Below are 20,651 nucleotides of genomic sequence, written 5' to 3' on the forward strand. Positions count from 1 at the left end.
CGTTTACGTCCTTGGGCCCGGATTTCCTCCTTGCCAACAAATTAATATAGAAATACTCTACCTCAATTGATTTTTGAACCTTTAACACGGATTCGTTGCTGTCTCTACTTCAATTTATTAAATACAATATTGCTTGGTAATTACACTCAAGTAATATAATACTGGATTTCTATTAATTGATTGGACTAGCAACTAATTTAGTACCCACTTACTAGCTTTAGGAGCCTTCGTCATTACTTACCTTGCCTTCTTGTATCACTCTCTTTAATCAAGGAATTCCATCCACTAGTTTTACTTCAACATCGTCAACTATAATACCGTGTTAGTCAAAAACCTCTAACGATGATGTTGATCATAATTATATATAAATATTAATAAAACACAATACGACATCTTTTGTTATTCCCCATAACAAAGAATTTCTTGAAAGCTGGTAGGTATGAGGTAGGTGTTAGGTTGTTTAACCTACCAATATATTTGATTTAGACTTTGTATGTAATTGTACGTAGCCACGTGTAACTCCTGAAATTCAATCATAGCCTCGATTAATTGCGATATAGGGGAAACAATTGTCTAAAGACTTTACATATAGCAATGTTCTATTGCCTAACGACTTTAAGAGAATTTACGTGTACATAATTTGGAAACAAAAGGGTTTTCAGATTAATTCAGGAGACGATTTTGAACTTGGAAATTAGTTCGATTTGTTATCTGTCTAACATTGACAATTGTGGGCACTGTTCAAGCTAAGAACATTTCTAATCTTAGCCACGATAATGTCACATCTCTCTTTTCCTCCCGCCATTCATTTGTATTAAAATAAAATTTATTACATAATCTATCTATCTATATCAGCCTAAATTCATATCCAAGCCTCTTCCACGTCATACAAAAAACCACACAACATAATACTAGCTTAGAATAAGGAATAATATTACGTACAGAATAGCAACTCTCTGCTCAACACCAGCGGTTGAGCTACGTTTACCTCACCCCCCCTCGGTCTTGCTTTAGCTTTCAATCGTATGGGCGTCAGCCGTCACACACACATATGCGCCTGTACGATAACGTCAATATGTAGTGTCTGTGTAAAAGGATTTTGGTATGAAATATTTTTGATTTCTGGATTGACAAACACGGCAAAATATTTGATGTTGGATACTACTTAGACCCAAAGAACATCAAATTGAACTTTTGTCTCGTTTTGTTACAGGGCAGGAATCCGAGGCGGCCCGGGCATGGACTCGCAACAGCAGCAGTACTGCCTGAAATGGAACAGCTTCGGCTCCAACCTGGCCACGTCGTTCGCCAACCTTTGGAACTCTGAGAGTCTCGCCGACGTCACACTGTACTGCGAAGGTAGGTGCTTCCACGTGCCTGACATCGTTTTCATCTCCTATACCATCATCTTTTTGCAATTGCCTTTATTTGAGATCATCGCAGTGTCACTTATTTTTCTATTTATATCCCTTTTATTTGACAATTCTGTTAAAATATATGTCATCGTTCATGGTTTGATTATCAATTATTTACGAAAAGAAACCTAAAAAGAATGTAATCAATTATTTGGAAGTCTATATTAACAAGTTACATGATACGACACGACTAATTTGTGAAGAACACCATAGAAGCAAAAAATTAAGGAAAAAGAGGAAGGGGTAGAGTAAGGAAACATTTATGAAACAAATGAAAGAGAAGGTGCAGGAGGTGTAAGATCTGACGGAGAGAAGAGAGGAATGGCGATTACTCTCTGCTAAAGTCAGTAAATAATGACAGAGAGAAAGAGAGAGAGAGAGAGAGATGTTAACAAAGTATTTCCTCCCGTTCTACAACTAAAGAATAGTATTATTACATATGAAGCAACTTATTCTACCCGTCCGTTAAACGAAACCAATAAAAAGGGCTTCAAAGTTCTTATAGATTCTATTGTTATAATAATATTATAAAGAATGTGGGTTTGGTTGATCATCACTAATTATTGGCGATTTATAGAAACAGTATCAGGAAAGCATGTGGTAACAAAATGATGATACCTTTTATGAAAATATCTATATTTATTCAACCTAGAACACATGAAATTACTTGTTATATAATATGTAATCTACTCAAGGACATTACGAGTGGATTATTAGTAGGTACAATATTGTCCTTACACGATTTAATATGTAACTTCTAATATATCTAATATAATCATTACCGTTATCGATATTATAAATTTTATCGCAGTTCAGTGTCACGTCCATTAGTTTGTGATGAATAGTAACCTTGACTCAGTTTCAAATGTTTTATGGTGATACCAAGATAAAAAACATACGAGAAGTAATTTTGAAAAAATCGTAAATCATCAGGGTTTATGATTTGATTTGCGTTGATGTCAGTTTTGATAGTAATCAGTTCTATGTGTATAGGATTTTTTATTTAATCCAGTGTGTTCAATTTACTCGACGGAAATGTATGCTAGGTTATGAGGGTATCAATAATGTGCAAAAAATTGTTAAAAATTTTATTAGTAAGTACCACTGGATATACGCACTAGTACTTATCATGTCAGAAAACCTTCTTGCTTTGATTTAGTTTTCCAAGAAACATGAAATTTCCTTACATTTTAATATTGTGATCGATTCAGTTTAAAATTAAGTAGTCGAAATAAGAATTTTCCATCACAAAAAGTTGGGTGCCTATTTTGCTGACCGTACTTTATATTTTTCCCCGTGGCCAGACGGGTGTAAGTGAATTATGCAAAGGTGGGTCGTGACTGAAAGACAGGAATAGTAATTGCTGTAATGTTGGCGAAACGCCACCACGTGTAACAAGAAGTCTATCAAAAGCCGGAAGGAATAATGAAATTGCTTATTTAATATCAGACAGATCCTAAGTTATAAATAACAGCGATATTGTATATGATACTTGATTTTTTCCTACTTTGATTTTATTTCTTTATTCTTCTTTTGTTGATGTAAGTAGGAATATTATATTTCTCTAGTCTTATTGTATGTTTTTATTTTTATAAATGTGGCCTGTCATTTCAATCCAATGTTAATGTCACCAACCAAAGTTTTCTGACATCAAACTCTTCTAAAGTGCTCTGCCTAATTTAATTTACTCACTACTTTATTATAAGCAAATTTTATTAATCAGACTTTTATCAAATGCATTTTTTTTGTAATTAGTTTTTTTTATTTTGTGTTGTTTTGTATTTTGTTTTGAACGTTCTTGAGGAATGCAATTTGAAATTCTAAAGTCACTGTCGTTGTTTGAAATACATTGCTTAATAGTTTAGAAATGGTATTTGAAACTATGTACAAATCTAAGCAATTTAATAGTAAAATAAATTCCGTCAAATGTATGGAACGCACAATAATTCCAAAATCGGCTTCATGGTTGCTAATGACCATGTTACACGTAGTTATTGGTTATACGCTAATTGGTAGCTAGAAGTGACGGAGGCCTCTAACTTGGCTATGATTTAATTTGATTTAGTTACGTATGGGAACAAATTACTAGTTTTCATTGATTTATGCCTACTTGAAACTATGAGAAGTGTATTGCGTTTGTTATTTTTGTAGGTCGCGATCTCTTTCGCAGTTTTCATCCTCATGAGATTTCATTAGTTCTTAGTATTCCTCTCCCTATTAGTATGATGTTCTATGGTTCCAAGGTGATTCAATAACCTATAAACTTTTGTAATTTTTCTAAACTTACTAGTATTCGTGTACAAGAAATTACATATACAATAGAAGGCGCCTCGATAAGTTTAATACCTAAAGACGTACAAATGACATTATCATTATTTATCACGTATGTAACAAAATGCTTCGGCCATGCATCCATGTCCGCGAAATCTTGCTAAACTGATAACCAGGTCATTGACATCGAGTCATGATATGTTTGGAACATTTTGCATGAAAATTTTCTACAACATTCAGTGCTGATAGGTAATATTCCACGCGGAAATGGATTGCGTAATATGAATATACTTTGCAAACCTCCTGATCCTTATCATTGAATCTTTTTTGATATGTTAGATGAGTCTGTTGTCGTACTGAAAATGACCATAGGTAAATTAATAAGTTACGTATGATCGTTGGGCGTCTATGTATTTAGTTGCCCGCGAACTTTAAGGAATAGGTGAAGCCTCAAATTATGTAAATCACCGTGCAGCATATTTAGACTTCAGGCAAGATCAATAGTACCGCATTTTCTATTTTAGACTAGAACCGTTTAGTATGGCAAATGCTCTTTGTTCATTGATTTATTTATCATTTATTATATCATGTAAATTAGTTCTCTAAATTTTAAATTGCAAAAAATAATATTTACTCTATAAACAAAATAGTTACTTCTTACAAGAACATTACAAAAACAAATTTTATGTTTAAAATTATTTCTTATTTTCCAAATAATAATAATAGAAAAAGAACATAGCACAAAAAAAATAATAATAATAAAGGAAACAATATACAAAACATATTCAAACATCCCTCCTTTCAGTGACCTCTGTTAAAGGTTAAGACGTAGGACCTGTGATCCTTTAATCAATAACGTGTGCCTCCTTCCGCACTTAATACCTTAATTTATCGATTGTATTAAAAATTAGTTTAAAAAATAAAACCCGACTACGGAAAATCGCGCTCTAATAAACATATTTCTCTTATATGCAAGATTTGGAGATAAAACCTAACCGGAACATGTCTGAGCAATGAGCAGTTATGTTAGCAATTCGACGTAATTAAAAAAGTAAGTAATATTGAAGGAAAAAAGCCCTTTCATTTGATACCCAACATAAAACTAATGGGAAAAAAGTTTTCGTTCTAAGTTTATGCCCTCTAGAGGGCGCCACGTTGAATTTAGCGTGACGTGGCAAAACCTATAACCACCGGACAATTAAGACGCTTTCAGTGACACCTCATTTGTAACATTCTGACAGGTGGTTTAGAAGTTAGGTTGGAACAGACGTGCATACACACACATATACATAGCGGTCAAACACGTAACCCTCCTTTTTGCTTCGCCGCAGTTGGGTAAAAACAACGACACACTGGTCATAATCAATTAAAAAATGGCACCTTTGAGTTATTAGATCTTGTAACACGAAGGAACATTGAATTATCTTCTTTAATTGTCTTAATCAACCAACTGTATTAGACGTTGTTAAAAATTGCATTGCGATCTGCGTGGCATCTCAGATGCTAAATCAGAAGTTCTTTGTCAATTTACCCGTAAATAATCCAATGAATTTGTCAGGCAAGATCCTTACCCTCCTAAGGGATGCACGAAGGTAGTCTTATTAAATCTCTTTAAGATCTAATCAATCACTAGATACATTTAATTTTCCCAATACTGGTTTTTATTGAAAAGGTAGTGTTGCAGTCAATCAGTGACTTTTAATTTATCTTGGGTGACATTGTCGTGGCATTGATATTTTTGTATTTTTCGCAATTCGCGTGTTATTTATGATCCATAAATGAGCAATAACTGCACTTTAGCAAATAAATAGCAATATCTAATCTCAAATTTATGTTTTTCAAACCGTTGGACATTTTTGGTATTGAATATTGCAAACATAGATACCGTTTCAGGTAAATTATGATAATTATGATTGAAGAAACTTCCGTGGTGTATCTAAATACTTACTGAAATATCCGAATTTGAAAAATGAAGATACCGCTAGAGCATTTTATGAGTAATTCTACTTTACTTTGGGATCGTTTAGAGCCGAATAATTTTGTCATAGATATAATAAAGAAAGTTGAGCTCAGAGAGTAATGTAAAAATATATTTCTTCCGATGGAAATGAAGAACCCACAATAGTTATTATTATACATTCATGTGGCAAAGTACTCTCAATGAAGCGTTTTATCTAATCGGCAGATTTCCCAAAAAAAAAAAAAAAAAAACAAGTGACGCGACAAGGTGCATATTTTTATCCTGTTTATAACTTGTACAATACAATTCCAAAATGTTGAAGGTTTTTCTTGGTTTTGTAAAAATAATTGTCTTGACGCCTGCGTATCTTAAGAAACTTTTGATATCAGAGATCGTTCAGGAGTTGGCATTTTGTTCCGTAGTGAAAGAACATATTTAGTTCATTATGTAACGTTATACTTGACACAAAGACGTGTATGTTATATGTGTAGATAGACAGATCTATTAAAATTTTGGTTGTTAATTAACGCACATCACGTCCATTGCTGCTATGGATCGCTAGTGTAACGCTTCACGATTCACTGCTTAAACTTAGGAGTTTCGCGAAATTGCGCTTTAATGTTTTAAACATGTTTCAGACCAGTAGAGCAGTGTGGTAGAGTAAGCTCTTTACCTGGTTCCGTTTTGTCGTCATTGGAATATTTATGACGTTCTGAATCTAAATGATTCTGTTCGCGTTTAGTTTTTTTTACCACTTCTGCTGATATACCAATAACTTTTCTGTCTGATGTCTAATAACAACATAATTATTATCTGTCCGATTAGTAACAAATATCGAGGTACATACACTTGTAAAATAACTAAACTTCCGTGTAGGTATGTTACATTATTTTGTTTCGCTGAACCGACGTAGATAACAAAAACAAAACAAATCTGTTATCATATCATATTCCTATTTTATTGCACGTTGACACGCGTTGATAATGCGAAGTACATAGTTCGTGAAAATACTCTCGAGACAGATATACCGGTTTGTTCAAAAAACTTCAGTTTTTCCCCCAACCATCTTATTAAAAGCAAGGCCAAACTGTTCTTACCCTGAATATAGCTCTGCATATTTTATAAACCTTATCAAACTATTCGTAAACAAATTTAAAGAATAATGAATGAATAGTCTTAATTGTGAGTACAATAGTCACTAACACTGGCTATCGACTATTATAGATGGTGATACGGCTCATCACCTATCACGTTGACCTAACAGAAAGCTTGAAGAAGCGTAGGTACTTAGTTTATCTTACGATGGATGTACCTCTGACTAGCTCAATTACATTACAGAACATAAAACATAAGCTGTCGGCTATATTTCCATAATAGTCAGTGAATGTTTTTTGTAGTGTAATGTTTCCAGAGAATTTCTTTTCAAGAACGATTCAAGCCTTACAAGTTCAAACTTAGGCGACCTTAAACTTTACAAAGACTCCTAATTAAAGCTCATTAAAATTTCTTAACTGTTTCAATAGAACGCCAGCATTTTTTCTTTTAAAGCTTCGAGCCCGCAAGTTCTAACTTTTCGAGGTCGTACAGCGCAAGTGTGCTAGACGCAACGCGAGGGGGCGAAGAGAATTAGTGGGGGCAGGGTGGTGGGATAAACCCCCTCTTTTGGTGCGTGAGAACCGGGGTCTAGGAAGTTTGCATTCGTAGAGGCCGCTGGAAATTTAAGGCCGTCTTAATTGTTTATTGCTAGCTGTTATTACTTGAGTAGATTTTGTCGCACTTACTGGCCCATGTGCCACTTTATTAATCATAAATATACATTTTTGCTGTTCTTAATTGTATACTTTTAAGTGTTTCGGAATATGTTACTTACTAATTTTTTTCTCAAATTGAATAAGTGCTTTGGATTGAAGCATGACACTTCTCGTTAGGGAGCCCTGTGTAACACTCGGATCACTTCTGCCACTTACCTCTACAGCCTTAAGGGGTGAATCTCGTTTTCTGCATGGCTGACTCAGGGCCTCGTTATATCGCCTCTCTAGCTTCCTTGGTTATTGACATTAACTTTAACCAGAATTAATGTTTAGGCATTTTCCTCAAATTACATATTCGTATTTATTGAAGTAATTATATTCATTGGGGTGCTTTATTATTACTTCGAGAACCTAGTGATAAACAGACTAGAATACCTAGAAGCACCACAGCAATATGTTGTGTTAACATGGCGTCATGCCTGTCTATCCCAAAAAGGGTAGATAGAGGTATACCTAGAAGTTTTATATAATGATAATAAATAAATCCGTAATAGCGTGACTCACGTCGTGGCGTCAAGTGTTCGAATCCTGACTCGGGATTCCATATATTATCTCTCTCTCTCTCTCTGCTTAGCATTTATTATTCCCATCTGATGGCAGGGTCTGCCTTCTTCGTACTTCTCTTCCACTTCGCTCTATCAGACGTGTCGTTCTCAATAATGTTGATAACTTTGCCAGTTACAGTATATGTTTTTAAAATGAACTAAAGGAGCTATTGTGTCGTTAGTTGCTTGTAAAACTGTAGTGTCTAGGTAAACATATTTAAAGACTAGTTCTTACTGTATGAAATAATATAGTTATATATTATTTATATTTCATACAAAAATCTTGGCTTCTTTTTATAATCGTCGTTTTTGTTATAATTTAAGGACCATTTGTGAATCACTGTTGAATCAGAGCCAATTCTACAAGAATGCGAAGTAACCAGTCCTATGCTGTTACAAGTTTCAATCTGTTCTGAATCCTATAATATGACTCATTTCCTCTCTAAGGTTGATTAGGTATAAAATATGAACAAGATAATGTAATTCTACCATTTTAGGGAAATCACATTGCAAAACGCGCCTATTTTCAGTAGTTGAACCACCAGCATTGACATGAGAAATTAAATTGCGTTTAGATTTTGGTACCTACTAAATCAATTTTAAATTCATTAATTGAACGCCACGATATTTTTCGATTAGACAATATTCTTCATTTCTTTTTTGTTTAATTTACCTTTCCCAAGCCGATGGGATTATCATAATCAGTACCAGCTTTAACTTCATTAAGTATCCTCTCTTTCGTGCGTTTGTTGATTTAGTTGCAGGCAAAAATTACGCTCGCTACCTGGTTTCTAATTACAAAGCTCAACAGCCACACGGGCTGCGTTTTCGGAACTTAAGCGGAACGCATCGACGCGGCCCGCTTTCCTTATCGACCGAGCCGCTATATGTGTCGCGCGGCAACCAGCCACCAGCCACCCCCCTCCCCCTCCCACTGGGCGAGCTCCGTTTTCCACCAGCGACACAAACCGACACCGTGCTGGTAACACTAACACTGTTCAATGCATAAATGATCTGTCGAAATATCGGTACCGCCCTTTATATCGACTCGTGATGTTACCTACCAGTGAATTTCGTAGGACACTTTTGGCTGCACAGCTGTTAAGTTTCCAAGGTTCACACAATATATATAACAACACATATACACATAAACTTATGGCTTTTCCTTAACTAGACTAAACGTTCGAATTATTTAGTAGTTTCAGCAACAAGACTTCCAGTAGCTACGCTTATCTTTTAGTAAATTGTTCTGTAAATAGACTTTTCCATCGATAAAGATTCACAATTCAACACAGTGCCTCATTGTGTTAGCAAATGGTTACGATCCACGATTCTTTTGCATCACTTTTACGGTTTCGTCCGCCTGGTGTGAATTTCGTGCAGTTATTCAAATTAGGGGTGGGTGGTATTTTACGTCAAGTATATTAGATGTCTTATTTTATACGCGTTGCGTTTATGTGATGTTGGCAGTAAGCAGCCTACTTTGTAGATGGCCAATGAATTCGAATTAATTTTTATAAACCTTATTGTCTAGTGTCAATCAGTATCTAAGCATGAAACTCATATAAAACAACAGATAATACACTATCTTGTGTATCATAGATAAATTGCAAGTTATATAAACCCTTTGATAAAATAAGCTAGAGCCAGTAAGCCCTACACGACAGAATTTCAAATGCTGAACTATCGAGCAATAGTTCTCCGAAGCCGTATCTTGAATACTTGATAAGAAGCGCCAAATGTTCAGTTTTACGTGTAATAAACGTGTTTTATGTCGTATTTATAGCTCTATTTCAATGTTCGATCGATAAATTTATTATTTGACTTGGTAATGAAGCTTCGAAGGATCGTAATAGGCAGGAAATAGGTTTTAAGTTCTAAAAGCTTTCAAGACGTGGCTGGTTTTCTATTTTATACGAACAAAAGGCGCTCATTATCAATAAATACACTTTATTTCATTGAGATTATTAAACAAATTTCTAAGACATACATTATTAGAAATAGCAAAATTGTTCTTTTGATTAATATACTATTCAAGGTACATTTAGGTGGGTTTGGAAACAAAGAAATGTTCAACTTAATATTCAGTTAAACACTGTTGATTGCAGTAATTTACTCATTGTGGCATTTTTGTCACATTCGGTTTTAGTTAACGTCGTCAGGAATCAAGGTGTTGCGGTGGGCAACGGTGGGCCACAGTGTGCCTGCTATGGGGTGCGGGGTGTTACGGCAGCGATCCCCTAAACCCCCTATCTATACTCGAGTGCATTATACGTAAAACAACACCCCCGCGAGGCCCAGATATTTGCGCTGTAGTTGTGCATGTAGGCTTAATTTCTACCCCTTTCGGGGTTGTGCAGGGATGTAACTATTGATTGGGCGGCGGGGGTTGCGTAGAGGGATCGGCTCTAAACGATATTCGTTTGTTAATAATGTCCTGATTTCAAGTTATATTACGATTTTGCAGAATCTGATCTGTTGAGGTGCTTTTGTTTTGGAGTGGAAAGTTTTCCTTAAATATGATTTTTTTCTCCTGAATATATTCAGTGACTGACTTATGAAAGGTCATCAATGGAGTAATTCAATGAAAGTGTATAATTTTGCGACTTGGTGGAGTTATTCTTTCTTTTTATTCCCTGTCACGTACAGCGTTTCTTTTTAATTGCATTTTTAGGCCGCCCACCTCCCGCGCTCCCCCTCGACACAAAAATAGACTTTGCGTGGGGCTAGTTACTTTAAACCGTCTAGATTCGTCTCCTTAGCATTATCCCGTTTTTTCACAAATTACCTGAAGATTTGACAGGTCCGGTTTTTTACAGAAGCGACTGCCTGACATTCCAACTCGCGAAAGGAAAACCAGCAGCATACCTCTGAAAATGCATTTTTCGGGAATGTGGGTTTCCTCACGATGTTTTCCTTCACAGCTGAGCAAATTCGACAATCATTGGTTTAGGCCTGTGCTGGATTCGAACCTGCGAACTCAAAATGAGAGGCAAGCGTTCTACCAACTAGGCTACTATGGCTCTTAAACCTTATTTTATACATAAAATAGGTATAGGTACATTAGATACTGACTAAGACTAGTAGGTATTAAAGTAACAAATTGTTACTAACAATTATTCGGTAACTCTGAAACTCCACACTATTACAGCTCATACGTCAGCAGTCTACGCACGTACACGCACCAAACCGAAAGTCCGAAACGGTTCACCTAGTTTTTCAGTACCCCCACTCCGTGCAAGATTGATTTTCTCTCGCGCATTTCGCTTGCACTTTCGTTAGGGGTGCGTGTTGGTGTCCCTCTCTGGCTTTCGCCCACCCGCGCCGCCGACCTTGAATTGGGGCGGCGCACACAGACGTCCGCCTAGGGATGCGTTGTCATCTATATTTGTTTACGTGTGTGCGTGAGAGTAGAAACGGGGTTAGTCGTACTCCCCCCACTGTCGCTTTCACTTGCATCCGGGCGGTTTCCACCTATACGTATGCTTCTATAGGTACCCAACTCGATTTTCAATTTGATTTCGGATTCGCAACGAATTTTCGCTGCGATCGGATGGCGAGGGGAGGCCGGGTATTTGTGTAGATGGTTTTTCCCAATATTTTATGCCGTTACGTTGCTACGCTGGATGGTGGATTGTTTATTGATAACGGGTCGTATTGATTTACGTTGGGATGAAATCAGCGATGTCTGTTGTAGGTACTTATTTAACTTGAGCTAAGCGACACATTAGAATTAAATTGGCTTTCTTTATTTTGAGTTTTACATTGAAATAGTTAACATGGTCGTATAGATGTTCGAAACCTTATTTTTTGTTACTTTGGAGAGTCTACTTAGTTTTTAATCTATTATCTCTTCCTTGTACTTGTCGTAGGTAAACAAAAAAGGCATTATTTTTAGATCCATCAATCTAAAATAAAATTAAGTTTTGTCCGCCAGAAGCTTATCACTTCTTATAATTATGATAAATTGAGACATTACTTAGGAAGTTACCTATTTAATTTAAATACAGAGGTTTCATTCATAATACATCATGGTATCAGTATGTTTATGATAATCACGTGATTAACAATATACTTTTCTTCCATCGTGTGGGTTGTGAGGTGGATTACCAACCACATTAACCCTGATATAAATATATTTATAAGTAGTACATGATATATGTAGATATTTATTTTAGCATTCTCTCTGCTTATCCCGGTGGGAAATAGGCGTGAGTTTATTTTAGTTACCTACTTAACGTCACCTCGTAAGCAGTTACAGGAATTTGATTTTGGAATGGAACATCGTAATGGCAAGTCTCACGGAAATGCTGATGCCTTGTCAAAGCGACCATGTTCCGAAGATGGCGGCCATTTTCGCATTCTGATATAATTTTCATCAATAAACCGCACGCGCTAGTTTAATTTTGGGTAAAACTCCTTTGAAACTAGTGTGTATTGCGAGATTTTGTTTACAAAAATCACATTCGAATGTGGTTTTCCAAAAAAATACGGGTTACGAGGTTTTCACTAGGTTCATTTAAGGCAACATTATGCATTTTTTCATTTGTCAAGTAAGAACTATAGTTTTTATGAGCCGTCATAGAAATACAGAAGTACCTATACAAAAGAATCGATCGACCTAACATGCTAATATCGACCCCATAAACGTCACAACAGTAGCTTTGACAGATCTAATTCTTACCGCGAATTGGGATGATTGTCAATCTTGAAAAAAAGCAATGAACAATAATTGTACTGAACTGGTCGTTGTGTTTAGTAATGAATGAGAGTGAGAAACAAATGTTTTTTTTTTTTTTGCTTCTATGCTGTTCTGGGAGCAAATAAAAAACATAGAATACGTTCAGCTGCTTGTCTTCCCGGGCATGTCGTAAAAACCGACAGAGGGATTGCGTCCACTAACATGATGGACTAATGTTATGGGCGATAGGCTGATCCCTTATCACCATAAGGTTCATCATATCCATCTTAGGACTTCGTATCAACAGTGGCTGCAAGTTGTCTTTGATTACTTGTGGCTCTGCCCACCCCATTTGGGATTACGGGCGTGAGTTTATGTATGTATGTATGTAACAAATGTTTTGAGCTTAGAAACAACCTCTATCTGTTAACACTTCTAACGCTATTATTACCTTTTATAGATACTTCTTAAATCCCATGTGTAGCGTAGTTAAGTACTAAGACAAAATGTTGAACATACACCGAATAAGTAATTTGTCTACACATGAATGTTTTGCATTAAAATAGAAAATTTTTGTCACAAATAAATGCGTGAAGGGCGAACACTTGTTGCTTTTCTTAAGCACGAGCTTCAGTGCGTACAATTAGAAAAATATTGGTACCTTATCTTTTTCCTCCGCCTTTCCTTGTCACGGGACAATGATACTTACTTACCTATTAGTAAATCGTCTTGTATTCTTTGATATTCCATGATTTTCATATGTGTCCGGTTATTTCTTGGGAGATTTCTAATAGACGCTTTCCATCCAAATAAAAAACAAAGGGTTTTAAATGTAGAGCTTCAATCCAAAGCTATCTATCTCTTTCTATCGTATTATTCTGTCCCTTTCAGACGTAACGTCAGCATGGATTACGCCTACCATTTTGATGCTTGTTGTAATATTGTGAGAACCTAAAATATCAGGCGTTTCAGGGCTTGTTTGCAGATATTAGACATCAAAATACAACTAAGCTTCATTATCATTAGTTAAACTTTCTAAAAATGATACTTAACATTTTTTATGAATGTATTTGGTTCTTTTAATGTGTAAAACATACATACATATGTACATAAGATCACGCCTTTTTTCAATTTTAAATATGCAATGTCGTCGTTGTCAATTTAAAATATAAATTATTTATTATTTATTTAGGTACACATCCAGCAATACATAACACATACACATACAACATGCAAATACATACACATTATAACACACACACACATACATTACATTCATACATTTTTACATATTTGGTATGTGCAATCGGGTCAATTTTATAGAAATTAAAAAAGACTTCCGCCTGAATTTTTTTTTGTATGACTGTGTTAAAAAAAATTAAAAGATAATAGATATTTACGTACATAAGAGTGTACTGAATGTTTTAGAAGCAAAATACTATTCGATCCTGACAAAAAATAAATTTGGTGAGAGCGACACATAAGAGCTTTTAAATTGGCAACGACGATATGTTATTACTTATTGTAAGTACCTAAGGATATTACAACAAAACATTGGTGCTAATTCCTGTAAATACCATCTAATTTTATTTTAAGTTATATCTGTCATTTTCTTATCCGCCGAAAAGGAAAGGGACGGGTAATCGACAAGCATAAAATTAATGGAACACACGTCAATTTTAAGCACAAATCTAAACCAACCGTCTAAAAATTTTACATCCGTCAATAACCCGTCACAGTTAAGTAGACAGCATGTCAAACGGATTGCATACCAGCGAGGTACCTTTTGATTCGCCCGGGTTATTTATTCATTTACTCATTCTTCCTAAAATTAAGAATTCTGTGAATCATCCGTCCCTTTCCTTTTCGACGGATATGAAAATGACGGATATAACTTAAAATAAAATTAGGCAGTGTCTGCAGGAATCGGGGCCAGTATATAAATATTCCACTATTGGACACAGATAATATGTATATTGTACATTATATTGGATATTCAGTCGAAGCGACTCAGCGAACTATAACCAGATTGTTCTGCGGAACTCTAGATAGCGAATATCATAAACGACATTGCCTAAAGTTTCTCGCATGCTATTATGCGACCGAAATCTCGACGTCATAGCCAAAAACTATTGTTCGACTATTCGAAACTAGGGCGGGCATACGAGCATTGTGTCCTCCTTGTCACCTAACCCAAACCATTTAGTCGCTGACCTATTTTTTACCCACGCTATGCGACTGCATCGGGGCACAAGAGGCCCGCATAGCGTGTCGTGTTGGTTATTTTGTCAGTATTTAAACTCTGTCATAGAATAAGGAATAATACTACATATAGAACGGCAACTCTTCGCTCTCTAGCGGCTAAGCTAGGTTTACCTCACCTCCGCGGACTTATTTAGTCTACTAACTTGTTACGTAACTTGTAAAAAGTATATCTGAGATTTTTAATGATCCGTGTTTGTACAAATAATGTTGTTCATTAAGCTTTAAATAGGTAAGTCTTCCTTGCCAAATGTGGAAGTTTGTTATAGTAAACTTCTGAACATGTTGTATTTAAAAAGAAAGGGAAAGTGAAAAGTGTTATGCTTCTATGAAGCCGTGCCAGTAAAACTCCAAAAGTTGATTTGTTATAACGCAAAGGTCATCTTTGTTTGTGAATATTTTTTACCTGAACGTAAAATATTTTTAATTGTTTGTATTAGTTTGTTTTGTAAGGCAGCGTTTGAAAGAAGAAAAAGTATTTACTTTTGCGTAGATTAATTTTTTCAGAACAGCTTCAATGCTGTAGTAGCTAGAGCGTTAGGCTTACGATCTGGAGGTCAGGGTTTGATTCCCGATGGGGAAAATACTAATGTCGAAATCACTTTGTGAGACTGTCCTTTGTAGGTAAGGACTTTTCAAGCTTGAATCACCTGATTATCTGAAAAAGTAAGATGATTCCGTGTTTCCCAGGGCGTGTTAAGCCGTTGTTCCTGGCTATTAGCCGTAAAAACACCTCCACCAACTCGGAGTGGAGCAGCGTAGTAGAGTACGCTACATACTCCCTCCGGTTGCATGAGGGGAGGCCTGTGCCCAGGAGTGGGACGTACATAGGTTGTTTATGTTATGTTATGTAGATTTTTTATTACGTTTGCTATCTATCTCTTTCTAATTTCATCTGTGTGACTACGTTATACGACACGTCATTCGCCATCCTTTATAAAATTCATTAAGCCCTTCCCGGACTTCTTATAATGCTTCCTTTTTTCTATTACTCTGATCACATGGCTGACACGGCAATCAATTCGCGTGTGTTATTTGTAACTACAATCCCGACTAATATACAGATACTAATCAGATCTTTCTACCTTTGCCACATATTTGAAACCAAGAGTTGAAGTTAATTGAGCGTAGTTTGAGTATTGTCATTGAATCAATAGAAGAGGTGTACAAAAAAGTAGTTAATAATCTATTGTCTAGTAGTCGAATGATGCAACTGCCATTCCAATCATATTTTGTCAGGGTCACAGTCCATTGCAATAGAATATAAGATTCGTAACGCAGGAATACTAGAGACGCATCTAGCGTCGCTCTGTAGTGTAAACCTTGTAAATGCGTTTTTGCAAAATCATATTCGGATGTGAATTTTGGTCACAAAGTTCTCTAAATACGTCTTCAAGCTAGTTAAAAACTTGTACTTACCTACTTGCAGTTTTTATCCGAAAAAAGTTTTATTGGTGAAAATCACATCAGAATATAATAGCAGATAAAACGTTTGACTTCAAGATACTTAACGCAAATATGGACAGCAGCAATTCGAGTGTTATCGAACACATATAAATATAAATAGCCTATATACGCTTCAATACACCCCTGACAAAACGGAATATGCTCCTGATAGAACTGTTCAGAGGCGGAGAACAGGAGTCCTAGTACGGCTTTGAAATAGACTACTCTGGGCGCCATCCCATTCGCATCCGGAAGAGTACTGCGGGGCGGAAGGCAAGAGGGAAACCATTGTCCTATTTTTCCTTAAAAAGTAGCATGAAGAATGCTACACCGACGAGAGCATGGCTCTTAAATAAGTGATGATGACGCTCCTATACTGGCTACTAGTCTGCTGGTAGGCTGGTAAACGGGTTTCATATAGCAGCAGCGGGGAATATCAATAATAATAATGTGTGAAGTGTACTCATATCGGTATTTAATTATACTACAAACCAGGGGGGTTAAAAAAGCCACATCGAAGCAATTCATCTGAAAAAGCAATATTACTATTTGGTATCGCGTATGTCAAATCGCAATATTGCTTTTTTAGATGAATTGCTTTGATGTGGCCTTTTTAACCCCCCAGTTCTGTACAAGACAATGACACAAATTGGTACCGAGCATTGCCTATCTAGTTGAGCTTGTAACATTGAATATCATTGCATTAGACAATGATACATTTGCATATGGTAAAGAATACAATGACTTTTGCCGAATTATTGCATCCGCCATTAATATTAATTGTACCTCTAAAGTCCGTGTTTTTGTCACTGCAATAAAAGATGAAGGCTAAGGTCTCGCTGCATGAGTATTCTGGATTTTCGAACAAGGTTTACTGATTTTTGTTTGTGCTTAGGTAAACTCACAAAGAGAAAATCTATGTGGAAAACAAATCTGCCTCGGACGGGACTCGAACCCGCAGTTTTTGTCAAGCCGGGACGAGCGTGTTAACCATTACACCACCGGGTCCTCCTGTCCATGCGAAATTCTTTCGATCTATTTGTCGCCATTACACCGACGCCGGCGCCGTCTATCTAAATCTTTACTGATATAGGAGACTATGTTCATCGGAACGATACGTGATTATAGGTAAAAACAATTACGTAATTAATTTGCTTTGCTGACATGTCAGGTTGATTATTCTAACATACTAAACCTCTGTTGTATGTTAGAATAATCAGTATGTCCCATGATGGGACTTAAACATAGCAAGGAGTGGGAGTATACTATACGTAGGTTGCCTGGAAGAAATTGCTATTTAGCAATAAGTCCGATTGTGCTTCTCTTGTCACTTTTGTAATTGTTTTAGTGTTGTGTTTATATGTGCAATAAAACGTTTTTGTATTGTATTGTATACGCTTCTGTCTATCCCTTTGGGGATACAGGCGTGATGCTTGTTGTTGCCATTACAATAGGACCCCGATAGAAGTTGTTTATTTATGGAAAACACTAGAAGAAAAGTTCATAAAACCAGCCTTTTACAAGTTTGGCAGAAATATGTGATTCGCAGCAGACATTCGAAAATAATTTCGTTTTATTTCAATGTTATTTTCTGCTACTTCATTTAAATTTGTAAAGTACTATACTTACTATAGAGATAGGCACTTACGGTAACTACGATAAACAGCTGTGCAAAGTAAAGATATTTGAAGTGTCCCGTTGCGAAGAGGTGACATGTTGGCGCCACTACGGTTTATTTCGTACCTATACATACATACATACATAAACTCACGCCCGTAATCCCTAATGGGGTGGGCAGAGCCACAAGTAATCAAAGACAACTTGCAGCCACTGTTGATACGAAGTCCAAAGATGGATATGATGAACCTTATGGTGATAAGGGATCAGCCTATCGCCCATAACATTAGTCCATCATGTTAGAGGACACAATCCCTCTGTCGGTTTTTACGACATGCCCGGGAAGAGAAGCAGCTGAACGTGTTCTATGTTGTTGTGTTGTTGTGTTGTGTTAGTATGTCCTATACAATTCCAAATATAATTACTATGCCAGGAGCTACTGGTAACCCGTGTAAATGACAATAACTTTCTTCTTCTTAATTATTTTGCAATTTGGCATATGATTTTTTTCCTGAATGTAGATGCGCTAAAATAAAATTCTTCTTCTATAGTGTGGGTTGGTGGGTTACCAACCCCGTCAACCCTGGTGTCAGGGTTATTATTGAGCCGCCATAGGCATGACATGACTCTTGTAAAGACTACGCACTTACATCAGTAAGTAGTAACCGAGACCAACGGCTTAACGCGCCTTCCGAAGCACGGATTATCTTAGTTTTGGACAATCAGGTGATCAGCCTGTAATGTCCTAACCAAACTAGGTACCGCAAAGTGATTTTTGTGATTTGTTGTTCCCACCGGGATTCGAACCCGGGACCTCCGGATCGTGAGCATAACGCTCAACCGGACCACGGAGGCCATCTAAAATAATATTAAAAAAGCTTCTTCAAGACTTCAGTGAGCTTACGCCTGACTCCTGACTTTCTAAAGTAATGTACCTAACGTCGCCATTTTTTTATTTACGTTACCTATCACATTTCTTGTTATCCAAGTACATTTTTAAATTCGTTTAAAATTTTTCAAAGCTATCAATATCATTAAACATAAATCGTTCTTTGTTTTCTTTTTTTTTGAAACTGAGTACCTATTCGTCATTTATAAATCTCCAAATACTATCGAATTGGAGCTCGCATTGTGCGTTATCTAAGCGTTAGTAGGTCTCCCAAGTCGGCCAATGTCAAGCGATGTGTTGCAAGCGCGAGCGCCGACCAATGTCGCTCGCTCATTTCCTCAATATGGCGGGTGGGTGTGCTGTTGCAACTGACGATGCGTTAGCCTAGTTCCCTTGATAATACCTCATATCATTTCTCGTCCAATTTGTGAGTTATGATGCGTATCAGTATTTTCCTAGTAAATGTCGATAAAAATTCTAGTCTCCTTATTTTGAGTCATTTTATTTGTTTTAAACAATGTATGGCGGCGTGGAATGTCTAATAGAGTGATTATTATATACCTATATCTTTGTTTATCGTTAGCTGGATTCCCTGGATTGGCGTGGTCGACGATTTCCCTCAATCAGCGCTTATCGCTATCGCCCCACTAGGGCCGAGGTTCGCGCCCAACTGGGCACTCTCAGGCCTGTTGTCTTAAACGTTGTACCGGCCTTCAGCGCTTTCAGCGCTCCCCATTTGTCCGGCCAAGTAGTTAATGCCATCTGCGGGAAATCTACAATAAGTCACGTCAAAAAAAAGTTAACTAGATTTGGAGTTGTACATCCTAATTTTCGATTTTACGAACATCGGACAAGTGCATGACAACTAGGTTAATTCAACTTCTTGTTCAGAGGAAGATCCACTTATTTCTAAGGATGACAGTGCCTTAATGTGTCTGATTGCAACACTTGACCTCTGATGCGCTCAAGATTAGGGTCTTGTCTAGTTATCTTGTTGAGATTTATTGTTTGATCTGCCATCATTCACTTTTGGTAGTTTATTTTTATATACCCAACCAATCACCGAAGATAATTTCAAATGCGATCTGAAAACAAAATTTTATTAATCACTCATTTTATGATGATGAATACTAATGAATTCGCTTTTCATGAGGTTCTAATGAATGACAAGGAAAAATTATATTTCCCAAGTGAAGCCACTTCACCACTTCCTGTGTTGTAAATATTTTTCCTTTCTGGAAAAGGCTGTAAAGCTCTCGTAGTGCGCGATTAAGCTGGTTTGAGTCATGCTACTGTTTCTATACAATCAACTGTATTATTCTGTACTTACTTACTTTATTTTGGTACTCATTCACGCAATTAACTTAGTGAAGAAATCTAATCCTTTAAATTACAATACAATACCCTAATGCGCTTTATTACGCATACAAAATATTTACAAAATGACAAGAGACGCACAATCGGCGGCCTTTTTGCTAAATAGAAATTTCTCACAAGGCGAAAGAACTTGCTAAATATTGGAGTCAGAGACAGTGCAATACAGAAGTAAATATCTAATATAATAGAGTAAGGTATGGAGTATGCTCCATACCCTCTCCGGTTGATTAAGGGGAGGCCTGTGCCCAGCAGTGGGGCGTATATAAGCTGTTTATGTTATGTGTAAGGTATAGCCTCGTAAAGCCGAGATTTCCAGACACAATAGTAAAACAATGGAGTTTGGATTTTAAAGGGACTGTCGGCGTTACGACGAAATC

The 20,651-nt window shown here is 36.5% G+C and overlaps 1 protein-coding gene across 3 annotated transcripts in view; it reads left to right on the plus strand.

Moving 5' to 3' along the window:
• The window catches only part of LOC126380896 (zinc finger protein chinmo), a 94,499-nt gene that overhangs the window by 60,214 nt on the left and 13,634 nt on the right, over positions 1–20,651 (plus strand). For all 3 annotated transcript variants that reach the window (XM_050030534.1, XM_050030578.1, XM_050030493.1), the window contains one exon: positions 1,214–1,359. In XM_050030534.1, coding sequence (XP_049886491.1) covers positions 1,214–1,359 — 146 coding nt within the window. The remainder of the gene's footprint in view (positions 1–1,213; positions 1,360–20,651) is intronic.

The sequence above is a fragment of the Pectinophora gossypiella genome, chromosome 1 (genome assembly GCF_024362695.1).
Source record: "Pectinophora gossypiella chromosome 1, ilPecGoss1.1, whole genome shotgun sequence".
Classification (NCBI taxonomy): domain Eukaryota; kingdom Metazoa; phylum Arthropoda; class Insecta; order Lepidoptera; family Gelechiidae; genus Pectinophora; species Pectinophora gossypiella.